Below are 13940 nucleotides of genomic sequence, written 5' to 3' on the forward strand. Positions count from 1 at the left end.
CCTCAAGTCTCCCCCTGCTTTGTTGGGAGATGTATATGTTTGCCCAGGGTCCAGTGAAAATGACTCTCCTTCATAATGTGTCAATATAAATACCTATCAGTAGTGTATAAAAATCAGTGTGTTTGCATCTTTGGTTTCATAATTTCTGTGGGTGCCATTGAACCTGTAAACCCAAGCCTGAATTCAATAGGTGTTTTTACAAATATCAATTTTCAGGGTGATCCAGGTGTTAGAGGACCTGTTGGTCTCCCAGGTCCACCAGGAGAAGGCCTTCCAGGACCAAAAGTAAGCGAATTAAACAGTTATGTCTCACTTTATCAACAACTTTCTTAAAAAAGAAAAAAAGAAATACAAGGTATATACAGTATTACATACATGTGTGTGTGTCTGTCTGTAAGTCCGTTTGTTCAAGAATACCTCCTAAATGGGAAGAGCTAGGGTAACCAAATTTGGTATGCAGCTTCCTCTTACCCTTACTTAAAGCAAGGTCAGGGTTTGGTAGTTCCAGGAAAACTGGAAGCCCTGGGGAAAGGACAGTTTTCCATAACATGCTTCTGTTCAGAGGGATGCTATATGAGAGTGGCCACTGGGGGCAGCCACACCACCAAGGGAGTATCCAGCAGTGCTGAGGCTCTATCTTGCCTGTGAGCACGATGAATAGCCCTCCTACCCCTAAACCCTTTTCCCCCCTCCTTGCCCTTAACCGCAGCCCCAGAGTGGGGGAAATAACAGGCCCCGGACGGGCTGCAGGGGAGGAAGCCTGCACGGCAGGTGGGAAGAGCAGGCCCCGGACTGAGTAAGTCAGCTAGTATACAAATATACATATACACTCACACTGCAATATATTCTGTCTCCATGCTACTCTGGAAACAACTAGTCCCATGAGTAAGATAAAAGAAGTCAGTGTCCTCATTTTGCAAAAGGGAAATCAGAGATAAAAAAATTAAAGTGACTCACCCAGGCCAAGTGCTAGTTTGTCTCTCACTATGTATGGAAACAAAGAAATTAGTTAATTTAATGATTGAGACCTGTCAAAGAAGTGTCACTTTTTCAAAGCTTATTATGAGGAGGATCCAGCCTCCCTACTGTCCTGAGCCAGAAATCCTTGGATGTAACAGAAATGCTTACATGGGATAGGTGGTTTTGCATAGCCCTCACACTACCACTATCCCACAAGTTGGCATGGCAGCAGTGTCTTGGCCAATGGAACTCTGACTACACTGATCAAATGGTACACACTTTCAGGGATGGGTATGTCTCTTGCAAAAGCCAATAAAGTCAAAAGGCTGCAGTAGCAACCAAAGAGCAGCCCCAGCCTGTTGCACTGGGTACAGGATTGGGCCTGTTAGTGGAATCTGTATGGGTAGATAAGGGGTCGTCAACCTTTTCAAACCAAAGAGCCAAACAACATCAAAATTCAGAACAAGTGGTCAACAAAGAGCTGTATAAAAATGCCCATTTACATGACTGAAAATGTACATGATGATTAATAATAGCATAAATGAAACATTATACTCAGACTTTATTTAATGGGACTTCTGCTGCTGCATTTTTTAACACATTTCTTTGAAGTTTACATTATAACTAGCCAAATCCAGCTTCATGCATGCATTCAGGCTGTCTTTTGTCAATCTTATGGCAAGGAACTGGGGATGTGAGGGTGCAGGAGTCTGGATTGGGATGTATGAGGGGCTCAAGGCAGGGGGTTGGGTGAATGATGGGCTTGGGGCACAGGGTTGTGGTGGGGGGTGCAGGAGTGTTATGGCAGAGGGTTGGGGATGTGGGGGTGCAGGAGTCACAGTTGGGGTATATGAAGGGCTCAGGGCAGGGAATTGGAGTGTGTGTGGGAGGTGCAGGAGGCAAGGCAGGGTGCTGGGGGTGGGAAACTTAGTATGTGGGGGGTGGGCCCTAAGACCAGATTGCCTTTCCTGGCCAGGACTGGTCTGCTGTATCCAGGCAGCACTGGATCACTGCAGATGGATCATACCCTCCCCTCCTATCTGTGCTTCATAGAATCATAGAACACTAGAACTGGAAAGGACCTCAAGAGGTCATGGAGTCCAGTCCCCTGCCCTCATGGCAGGACCCAGAACTGTCTAGACCATCCCTGATAGACATTTATCTAACCTGCTCTTAAATATCTCCAGAGATGGAGATTCCACAACCTCCCCAGGCAACTTATTCCAGTGTTTCACCACCCTGACAGGAAGTTTTTCCTAATGTCCAACCTAAATCTCCCTTGCTGCAGCTTAAGCCCATTGCTTCTTGTTCTATCTTCAGAGGCCAAGGAAAACAATTTTTCTCCTTCTTCCTTGTGACACCCTTTTAGATATCTGAAAACCGCTATCATGTCCCCTCTCAGTCTTCTCTTTTCCAAACTAAACAAGCCCAATTCTTTCAGTCTTCCTTCATAGGTCATGTTCTCTAGACCTTTAATCATTCTTGTTGCTCTTCTCTGGACCCTCTCCAATTTCTCCACATCTTTCTTGAAATGTGGTGCCCAGAACTGGACACAATACTCCAACTGAGGTCTAATCAGCGGAGAGTAGAGTGGAAGAATGACTTCTCCTGTCTTGCTCACAACACACCTGTTAATGCATCCCAGAATCATGTTTGCTGTTTTTACAACAGCGTCACAATGTTAACTCATATTTAGCTTGTGGTCCACTATGACCCCTAGATCCCTTTCTGCAGTACTCCTTCCTAGACGGTCACTTCCCATTCTGTATTTATGAGACTGATTGTTCCTTCCTAAGTGGAGCACTTTACATTTGTCCTTATTAAACTTCATCTTGTTTATCTCAGATCATTTCTCCAATATGTCCAGATCATTTTGAATTATGACCCTATCCTCCAAAGCAGTTGCAACCCCTCCCAGCTTGGTATCATCTGCAAATTTAATAAGTGTACTCTCTATGTCAATATCTAAATTGTTGATGAAGATATTGAACAGAACCGGTCCCAAAACAGACCCCTGCGGAACTCCACTTGTTATACTTTTCCAGCAGGATTGTGAACTGTTAATAACTACTCTCTGGGAATGGTTATCCAGCCAATTATGCACCCACCTCATAGTAGCCCCATCTAAGTTGTATTTGTCTAGTTTATTGATAAGAATATCATGTGAGACTCTATCAAATGCCTTACTAAAGTCTAGGTATACCACATCCACCGCTTCTCCCTTATCCACAAGACTTGTTATACTATCAAAGAAAGCTATCAGATTGGTTTGACGTGATTTGTTCTTTACAAATCCATGTTGGCTGTTCCCTATCACCTTATTATCTTCCAAGTGTTTGCAGATGATTTCCTTAATTACTTGCTCCATTATCTTTCCTGGCACAGAAGTTAAACTGACCGGTCTATAGTTTCCTGGGTTGTTTTTATTTCCCTTTTTATAGATAGGCACTATATTTGCCCTTTTCCAGTCTTCTGGAATCTCTCCTGTTTTCCATGATTTTCCAAAGATGATAGCTAAAGGCTCAGATACCTCCTCTATCAGCTCCTTGCGTATTCTAGGATGCATTTCATCAGGCCTTGGTGACTTGCAGACATCTAACTTTTCTAAGTGATTTTTAACTTGTTCTTTTATCTTCTAAACCAACCCCCTGCCCATTAGCATTCATTGTATTAGGCATTCCTTCATCAGACTTCTCGGTGAAGACCAAAACAAATAAGTCATTAAGCATTTCTGCCATTTCCAGGTTTCCTGTTACTGTATCTCCCTCCTCTCTGAGCATTGGGCCTACCCTGTCCTTGGTCTTGCTCTTGCTTTTAATGTATTTATAGAATGTCTTCTTGTGTCCCTTAATGTCTGTAACTAGTTTGAGCTCATTTTGTGCCTTTGCCTTTCTAATCTTGCCCCTGCATACCTGTATTGTTTGCCTATATTCATCCTTTGTAATTTGTCCTAGATTCCATTTTTATATGACTCCTTTTTTATTTTTAGATCATGCAATATCTCCTGGTTAAGCCAAGGCGATCTTTTGCCATATTTTCTGTCTCTCCTACACAACGGAATATCTTGCTTTTGGGCCCTTAATAATGTCTCTTTGAAAAACTGCCAACTCTCTTCAGTTGTTTTTCCCTTCAGTCTTGCTTCCCATGGGACCTTACCTACCAGCTCTCTGAGTTTACCAAAATCTGCCTTTAGCAGAATGGGGGGCTGCCACCAGCCCTTCCTGCACCCAGAAGGAGGATGGACCATGGGGCCTTCCCCAGGATTGGGGCTGGGGACGGGACGCTTCCCAATTATGGCCTTGTTGGCCCCAGCTCTGGCACATGGAGCAAGCCACAGGCAGAGAAATGAGAGGGGTCCCAGTGGCCCTAATGGATAAGGCCTCTGGAGCCTTAGATTGTAGGCCTGAGTCCCATCAAGGGACAGGCTGTAGTATTAAATGTTAGAATATTTATTTTCTAATTTTGACCAATGGATCTAGTGAGAATTATTAAAGAGCTATATGTGTATAAAACTCATTCGTATTAGAATGTGTTGGTTGCAGTTATCTTCATTTGAGTATTATAGAAAAACCATAATTTGCTTTGGAATTCTATTTAAAATTAAAAGTTTATAATTAGGCAACAAAGAACCGTTTATTTATTTTGCCATATAATTCGGGCATGTATCTTTAAGTGTTTTTAAATTAATTTAGTGCTGGTGGATTGGGCTATATTGGAAATTATAGTTCTTTATCCACAGTGCAACCTTTTCCCCACCGATGCCCTGCATCCTTTCACTGGAGGGTTCACCTCCAAGGGTAAGAGTGATTCACCATCATTGCCCAGTCAGTCTTTAGTGACTCTTCTGAAAGCTGAACCATAATTCAGCCATTAGTTATTTGATAAAATTGCAGGGGCGGGGAGGGAATCTCCTTGTTGTTTTTCTGATTAATCCTGTCCATGGTACTTCTAGGAGGACATCACACATTTTATAGAGGAGTAACTTGAAATTATGTGATGGTATAAGAATTTGTGATGTGTGTTTATTAGATACTGTGTTTAACATGTGTGGATTTTTCTCCATTTAGGGAAATGTAGGACGGCAAGGGTCCCCAGGGCCCCTGGGGCCTCCAGGAGAAGGTATTCAGGGATCTAAGGTATAAAGAATCAGTGACTTCAATGCTCATATATAGATCAGGGGAGAACCTGACCATCATAATATAAAGGAAGTTGAGAAACAGATTGCCTATTATTGCGTGGGTTCCCCCCCCCCTTTTTAATGCCCTGCATGGCTAAGAGGCTGACGGTAAAAAATGAAAAAAGTGACACGAGTAAAAGAATTGACATTTACTGTTCTCTTCCTTACTGCTAGATTAACAACAAGTAGAGATGGCCAAGGAGCCTCTACAACTGAGAGGTTCTTGTCTCAAATAGTTACCTTTGAAAGGGGGCACCAAAAAACAAGGCCATCTTTCCCTGTTCCCTTTCTGTCAATCTCTGTGATGCATGTTTGTTCCAAATTTGGAAAAGTTCTGTTAACTATCAGTTTAGGAGGAGAAGGCACAGCACTGAGTCTAAATGCCATGTTTCCCTTCTCATATAACTGGCACTTTTACACTAGGAAAGGTTGCATTGGAAGGGAAGGATTGAAATAAAAGGGATAGTGGAGAGGAATGAGGGGGAGAAAAACAGAGAATATGGGAAGGGAAACAGAAAAAGTCAATTTTATTTAAAAATATTAAAGAAGGAAAACAGTCATATATGGCCAGCTTGTGCAGCCCTTATTCACCCTCGTGAAGGCTTGCTCCTGTGAGAAGTCCCATTTACTTAAATTTGTCTGTTTACACAAAGAGGTGCTGGCAGGGTGAATAAAGGATTCACAGTCCGATCTTTCTAAGGGGTGGAGAAAGGAAGCTCAAAAATATTCTTGATGGGAAACAAAAGATATGCTGAAATATATCTGCATAAAGAAGTCTGCATGACCTGTGATGTGATATATATAGTATACTCATTAAAATGTAGCTTGAAACAATGTTGTTGTGAACATTTAACGTTAATATGTGATGAATGGTCATCTGATTGAAATATCATTAGGGTGAACAAGGAATGCAAGGAATGCCAGGACCTCGAGGACCCCCTGGAGAAGGATTACTTGGACCAAAGGTATATTATATAAATGAAAGATAATGTCTGGTGCCCAGTTCTTTCCTTGAAGTCATCATAAGGATTCAAGTCCCAGTGGCTTTACTTATATTCTGTGAAGAGAGACTAGGGGATAAAAATTTGCAGTTATGTAACAGAGTATAGTTAGAAATGAGGAAAATAAGTAAACAGTATCACAGATGTCATATTTTATCTTATACTGTAGTCTGATTAGATTCAGGGGTATTCAGAACTTTTTAAATTATGTTTTTACTAATGTGGCAGCAGATTGTTTCATTTGCCATATAGCTCAGTGGAGCCTGCCCCTTGGACCTTCTACTCTTCTGATATAGTATGTCATTTTTTCTATCAGCCACACTTCTTAAAAAGTGAGCCAAAAAGAAATTCACAGTAGAAAGCCAGCATTCCAAGTTCTGCATTTTCTTTCCCCATAGAAATCATAGTTATTAATTTGATTACATTTTATACAAGTCAGAGTGAAATATAATTATGAAAAGCTTTATCTGAGTTTAGTAGAATTTAAAGATACAGTTGTAACTAATTCTGGACTTTATCCTGCCAAGCGCAGAACACTTAATTGTAAAGTGCTCAGTGACTACTATTAAAGTCAGTGGAATTTGGGAACATCCAGCCCTTCACAGAATCAGACCTTCGGTTTAATATTTTATAAAGTATCTTTTGGAATATTACAATTTAAATATATTTTGAAATATGACAATGTAGAACTTATTACAATAAAAAGGAACAAAACTTGGGTAGAATAGTTTTTAGTCCTTTGTACCAGTTGCACAGGGTTTCAATAACAATTAGATGTAAAATGAAAAGTTTAATTGAAAGATGTGACTTACAGCTACTGTCTAACTAATGCATCATTCCAAGGGTGATCGTGGTGCTGGAGGTGAAAGGGGAAGAAAAGGAGAAAAAGGCAACATGGGTGATCCTGGTTTGTCTGGAGAACCTGTAAGTTCCTACCATTTATCAATGAGTTTGTTGTAAACAAATTTTAAACATCTATAGTATATGACTGTGTCATGTGGTTTCAACTATTTCATGCAAATAATCTGAAATGCTTTTATAAAAAAGTAAAACTATATCAAGAGTTTAAAGACAGAATTCACTGTAAAATAGACATTCTTCTTCGGGTAGTCCCCGTGGGTGCTCCACTTCTGGTGTCGGGCTGGTCCCGGCGCCGCAAATCGGAGCTTTACAGAGCTGTGTGTGTGTGTGGTCGGGCAGCGCGCGTGCACTCTCGTTTCGCGCCTTTCATCTACCGCGCGCTGCCCGGCTCCCGCCAGTTCTTCTCATCCGCCTTGGGTCGCAGACGGAGCTTCCCCACTTTCTCTTCAAATTTCCCCGTTCTTCCCTTCGGCTGCTTGCCGTGGGGAAATTTCATAGTTTTAAATGTTAAAATACATAGCGCGTCTAGCCCCGTTGGCAGACGCGGTTTAAAAAAAAAAAAAAAAAAAAAAAGGAAAAGAGAAAAGAGAAAGAAAAAACCGAGTAAGAGCAGTGCTACATATATAGTGTTGGCGTTTTTTTCTGTTGCCTGCTCCGGTTACCAAAAAAAAAAAAAAAAAAAAAAGACAAAGACAAAGGAAATAAAATGTAGATAAAGTAAACAGAAGGAAACTAACTCAGAGAAGCTGGGGACGCATACAAGCGGCTGCGCTTAGCCGGCGGTAACGTTCAGTCCCCACAATTCAAAATGCCGGGCTCCCCCGGCTTCAAAAAATGTGAAGGCTGTGCTGAACCAATGCCGGTGTCAGATGGTCACTCGGCTTGCATTCGCTGCCTTGGGGAGACTCACATCCCCCAGAAGTGCTCCCACTGTGCCAGCCTAACGACTAGAGCCCGCAAGGAGCGGGAACGTCGCCTGAAGGAGATCCTGTTTGATAAGGCTCTCATGCCTTCCACTGCCTCAGGATCCTCTGCCTCGGACCCCACCACTGATAAGCGGAAGGCTCCTTCTGAGGCTTTGTCCTCATCAAAAAAGAGGAAAGCCTCTCCTGCTCACTCCCTGCCAGCTGCTCCGCAGTCGCGGGCAAGCGCAGGTGACAAGCCGGGCACTTCTCGTTCGAGGGTAACCCGTGCTCCGTCAGTGAATAAGCCGGCCGGCACTTCAGAGTCTCGTCAGCCCCCTGCTCGGGATCCTCACCCGGCACCGGGGCTTCTTAAAGAGACAGACGCAGCGGCTCCAGTTGTATCGGTGCCGGCTGCTGAAGGGCTTTTAACCACGGCCCCCCACAGGGAGCTGTCCTCAGCACCGGCAGGGGATCAGCGTGCCCATACTCAGATGTCTGCTTCACAGCCCTTAACCCTTCACTCTCCAGGCTCTACACAGCCAGCAGCATCAACACAAAGATCAAATGCCCAGGGAATCTCTCAGAGTACCTCGCCAAGGTCTCACCACGAGCCATCCCCTTACCGTTGTGCCTCTACGCACCACGCAAGAGACCATGGGCGTTATTACCACCGCAGTCTCTCATCTCGTCACTATTATGATAGAGAGCGTAGCTGTTCACACCAGAGATATTCCAGATCTCCTTCTCCTGCGAGACGCTCACGATCACCAACTCATTCATCTAGAAGTGCATATTACGTCAGGTATGACAGCACTAGATCTTCTAGACGCTTGTCCCCTGCAAGGTCTGGCCGGCACTATACCCATCGTTATAGACCGGACTATATTGAGTCATCTCATCGCAGTCACTCTCGATCTCATCGCAGGTCTCCATGTTCCTGTAGGTCAGTTAGTCCACGCTCTGGCCGCTCGGAGATCTCCAAACGTTCTCCGCTACGACGCCCTGTATCTTCTCGTTCCCCCACGCATTGTTCACGAATGTCAGACCTAGAGGAAGGGCAACTCTCGGAAGCTGATCCGGATATGTCCCCTAATACCAGTTCACCACAGCCCTCTAGGGATGAACCGTTGTCTATGAGCGAGAAGTCACCACCGGACGATCTTAGGGAATTCCAAGACCTGTTTAAACGTGTGGCGCAATCCCAGGAAGTGCAGCTCACTGAATCTCAAGCTAAACAGCATAAGTTGTTTAAGAATCTGCACCCTAAACAACAGAGAAAGATTGCACTCCCGGTAGATGAAGCCATCTTAGAAGTGGCACAGGATATCTGGCAGACGCCAACGTCGATACCGCCCACTAATAAGAAAATTGATAAGAAGTATTTTGTCTCATCCAAAGGTCTGGATTTTCTTTTCAATCACCCCCAGCCGAATTCCCTGATAGTGGATGCGGTTCGTCACAAGAACAAAATGCCCCAATTTAAGAATTCCCTACCGGATAGGGAGACAAAGAAATTGGACCACTTTGGCCGGAAAGTTTACTCCTCCTCAACCTTGCTACTGAGGGTCGCCAATTATGCTGCTCTGCTATCGAACCATAACTTTGATAATTACTCTAAGTTACCAGAACTTATGCAGCACCTCCCTGACAGTAAGAAGTCTCTCCTTAGATCGGTTGTCCAGGAAGGTTTCACCGCATGTAGGACAGCCCTTCAGATAGCCGCGGACATTGCCGACACAGCCGCTCGAGCGATGGCAACAGGCATTGCGATGAGGAGAGCTTCCTGGCTATTGTCAGCGGGAGCCCCTAAGGAGTTGAACTCCAAAGTGGAAGATTTACCCTTTGATTGCCAGAAGTTGTTTGCTTCTACTACCGATGAGATCCTCCATTCTGGCAAGGACTCTCGTATGACCCTCCGTTCTCTGGGGATGTACACGTCACCTTTTAAACGCAGACGATACTACCCCTTCCAGAGGAGATATGATTTTTTCCCCTATAAGCAGCAGCAGCAGCAGCAGCAACAGCAGCGGGGATCCGACCAGCCTAGATTCAGACAGCGCCCTCAGCGCAAACGTCAACAACAGAACCGCTCTGCTGCTCGGCCTTCCCAGAAGCAGCAGGTTTGACTCCCGTGCAGAGGACGCGAACATATCTCCACCGGTCAACACTCTAAAGCCTGCAATCACCACCACCACCTTATTCCACCACCGCCTGAGGCCATTTCTTCATCAATGGGCCACCATTACCTCGGACCGATGGGTCCTAGAGGTCATATCATCGGGCCTGACAATCCCGTTCGCATCAATCCCTCCTACCACTCCTCCCACCCCATCCCTTCTCAGGGACCCGTCTCATGGGGCCGCTCTTCGAGAAGAGGTTCTTCACCTACTCGAGATTGGAGCCATAGAGAGAGTACCCGACGAATTTCGAGGCAAAGGGTTCTACTCCAGGTATTTCCTGGTTCCCAAAAAGTCCGGGGGGTGGAGACCCATCCTCGATCTGAGGGGTCTCAACCGTTTTATCCGAAAGCAGCGCTTCAAAATGACCACCCTGGCCAAAATCATGCCAGCACTAAACAAAGGAGATTGGTTCGCAGTCCTGGATTTGCAAGACGCATATTTCCATGTAACGATTCACATAGCGCACAGGCGTTTTCTCAGATTCGTAGTGGGCGACGATCATTTTCAATACAGGGTCCTGCCTTTCGGCCTCATTTCGGCCCCAAGGGTGTTCTCCAAGACACTAGCAGTAGTGGCTGCCCATCTTCGAAGGATAGGAGTCGTTATCTTCCCCTACCTCGACGATTGCCTCATCAAGGCACGCACCCAGTTAGAGGCTCAGCACATGGTAGTCGCAACTCAGGAGTTGTTCGACTCCCTCGGCCTTATCGTGAACACTCAAAAATCACGCCCACTACCAACACAGATTTTAAACTTCATAGGAGCGCGTCTCGACTCCCAGTCGGAAAGAGTCCACCTTCCACTCGAGCGTTTTCAAGTAATGCAAGACCTGATAAAAACAGTCTTGCAAGCTCCAATGCTCCCGGTACGCGTGTGTCTACAGCTTCTGGGACATATGGCTTCCACAACAATCATAGTGCGCCATTCAAGACTACACCTCAGGTGTCTGCAGCATTGGCTAAGCACGGTTTACAAGCCTACGGACCACAGCATCCGCAAGACTGTGGTACTTCCAGTACATGTCAAGGACTCCCTAGTATGGTGGACGAATCACAAGAACATGCTGTCAGGAGTCCCCTTCCATGCACCACAACCGTCACGAGAGATAACCACAGACGCTTCTCTCATCGGCTGGGGTGCCCACATGGGCACAAAAACAGTTCAGGGTCGTTGGTCCACGATGGAGATGATGCTCCATATCAATCTTCTCGAGCTTCGGGCCGTGTTTCATGCCTGCAAACACTTCAAGGTATACATGAGAGGTACTGTCACCAGAATTCTCACGGACAATGTAGTGGCAATGTACTACATAAACAGACAGGGGGGTGCCCGATCCCGTTCACTTTGCGCAGAGGCGATCCGCCTCTGGAAATGGTGCATTCGAAACAACATCTCTATAGTCGCGTCATACTTACCGGGTGTGAGCAATACCACAGCGGATGCACTGAGCAGGTATTTCCCCCAGGACCACGAGTGGGTGATCCGCACAGATGTCATCTTAACTCTCTTCCATCAGTGGGGGTTTCCGGTGATAGATCTCTTCGCAACACATGCCAACGCGAAATGCACAGCTTACTGTTCCAGAGCGGGAGTGGGACCTCACTCTCTGGGAGACGCATTCCTCCTTCACTGGGGCACATCACTCTTGTATGCATTCCCCCCTGTTGTACTCATTCCCAGAGTACTCGAGAAGATTGTGATGGACAGGGCCCGAGTGATACTTATAGCCCCAGCATGGCCCAGGCAGCCATGGTACTCGACCCTTCGGCAGCTCTCTGTACGAGCACCGCGCCGACTACCTTGCCTACCGGACTTGCTGACACAACAGAGAGGCTCCCTGCGTCACCCAAAGCTGGATACTCTGCACCTCACTGCATGGATGGTACATGGTTCAGCGAGTCCGAGAATCTTTGTTCGGACCAGGTGAAGCGTGTTCTCCTGCACAGCAGGAGAGATTCCACCAGGAAAACTTACCTGTCAAAGTGGTCCAGATTTGTACGATGGTGTGCTCCTAAACTCCTGGATCCCTTGCTTTCGCCGATGCATGTATTATTGGACTATGTCCTCCAGCTGCAGGCAACCGGACTAGCCATTTCATCACTTAAGGTCCATATAGCGGCGATAGCTGCCTTTCACTACCCCGTTGAAGGCAAGTCAGTTTTTTCTCACCCCATGATGGCTAGATTTCTCAGAGGATTGGCTAACCTCAACCCACCACGGAGGCCTCCGCCACCTGCATGGAGTCTTGACCTGGTACTTGATGTCCTCACTAGGCCACCGTTTGAACCGTTGGCCACGGTACCACTACCGATGCTTACAATGAAGGTACTCTTTCTTCTGGCCATAACATCAGCACGCAGGGTGAGCGAGTTATCCGCACTAATGTCAACACCTCCCTATACAGTCTTCAACCCGGAATCAGTGATACTGAGGTCTCATCCAGCCTTTCTACCTAAAGTCTGTACGGAATTTCACATAAACGAACCAATCGTTCTGCCATGTTTCTACCCAAAACCGCATGCATCTCAGCGAGACGCTCTCCTGCATACGCTTGATGTCCGTAGAGCTCTGGCTTTCTATATAGACAGAACCCGTGCTTTACGTAAGACAGACCGCCTCTTCATTTCAACATCGGGGCCTTCTAGGGGCAAGTTCTTATCCGCCCAGCGCATTTCCAAACTGGTTGTCTCTTGTATTACGACGTGCTATACTATTCGTAAGAAGTCTCTCACCTCGCAACCTAGAGCTCACTCAACACGAGCAGTTGCTGCGTCTACAGCTTTCGTGAAAGGTGTCCCTCTTCGTGACATCTGCCGTGCTGCGACTTGGTCTTCAAATTCTACCTTCTCAAGACATTATGCAATTGTTCAGCACTTCGCCTCTGACTCAGCAGTAGCCTTGGCAGTGTTGCCTGCTGCTCAGAATACCGATTCCGAAACACACGTTTAGCCGAGATTACTGCTTCGGAGTCACCAGAAGTGGAGCACCCACGGGGACTACCCGAAGAAGAAAAGGAAGTTACTCACTTCGTGCAGTAACGATCGTTCTTCGAGGTGTGTCCCCGTGGGTGCTCCACGACCCGCCCTCCTCCCTGCTTCGGAATCTTGTCTTTCTGTCTTTCAGATAGGCGGTGAGACGAACTGGCGGGAGCCGGGCAGCGCGCGGTAGATGAAAGGCGCGAAACGAGAGTGCACGCGCGCTGCCCGACCACACACACACACAGCTCTGTAAAGCTCCGATTTGCGGCGCCGGGACCAGCCCGACACCAGAAGTGGAGCACCCACGGGGACACACCTCGAAGAACGATCGTTACTGCACGAAGTGAGTAACTTCCTTTTCTCAAACTCTGTGAGGCTACGTCTACACTACGAGCCTCTTGCAAAAGAGCAAATGCAAATGGAGCGCTCATTTGCATATGTCGTGCTCTCATTTGCATTTCCTCTTCCTTTCCCTTTTTGCACAAGAGCTTTTTGCACAAAAAAGCGCTGTGTAGACAGCACCTTTTTGCGCAAAAAAACCCTTTTGCACAAGAGCCATTCTTCCTCATTTTTCTTCCTCAAAAAATTAGGAAGAAAGGCTCTTGCGCAAAAGGGGGTTTTTGCGCAAAAAGGCGCCGTCTACACAGCACTTTTTTGCACAAAAACCTCTTGCACAAAAGGGAAAGGAAGAGGAAATGTAAATGAGAGCACAACATATGCAAATGAGCATTCCATTTGCATTTGCTCTTCCGCAAGAGGCTCGTAGTGTAGATGTAACCTGAAAGTCCATAGGTCAAAACAATAGATGCAACTTCCTTAAAGTGAAAGTCCATAAACAGATCTTAAAGGTATATAACCACATAACTCTGTTCTAAAGT

The 13940-nt window shown here is 45.9% G+C and overlaps 1 protein-coding gene across 1 annotated transcript in view; it reads left to right on the forward strand.

Moving 5' to 3' along the window:
* LOC102444776 (uncharacterized) overlaps positions 1 to 13940 on the forward strand; it is a 100448-nt gene that overhangs the window by 78027 nt on the left and 8481 nt on the right. Inside the window, exons 26-29 of the mRNA XM_006110461.5 lie at positions 217 to 285; positions 5028 to 5096; positions 6034 to 6102; positions 6982 to 7062. Coding sequence (XP_006110523.1) covers positions 217 to 285; positions 5028 to 5096; positions 6034 to 6102; positions 6982 to 7062 — 288 coding nt within the window. The remainder of the gene's footprint in view (positions 1 to 216; positions 286 to 5027; positions 5097 to 6033; positions 6103 to 6981; positions 7063 to 13940) is intronic.

This window comes from Pelodiscus sinensis, chromosome 7 (genome assembly GCF_052426305.1).
Source record: "Pelodiscus sinensis isolate ZL-2025 chromosome 7, ASM5242630v1, whole genome shotgun sequence".
Taxonomy (NCBI): Eukaryota; Metazoa; Chordata; order Testudines; family Trionychidae; genus Pelodiscus; species Pelodiscus sinensis.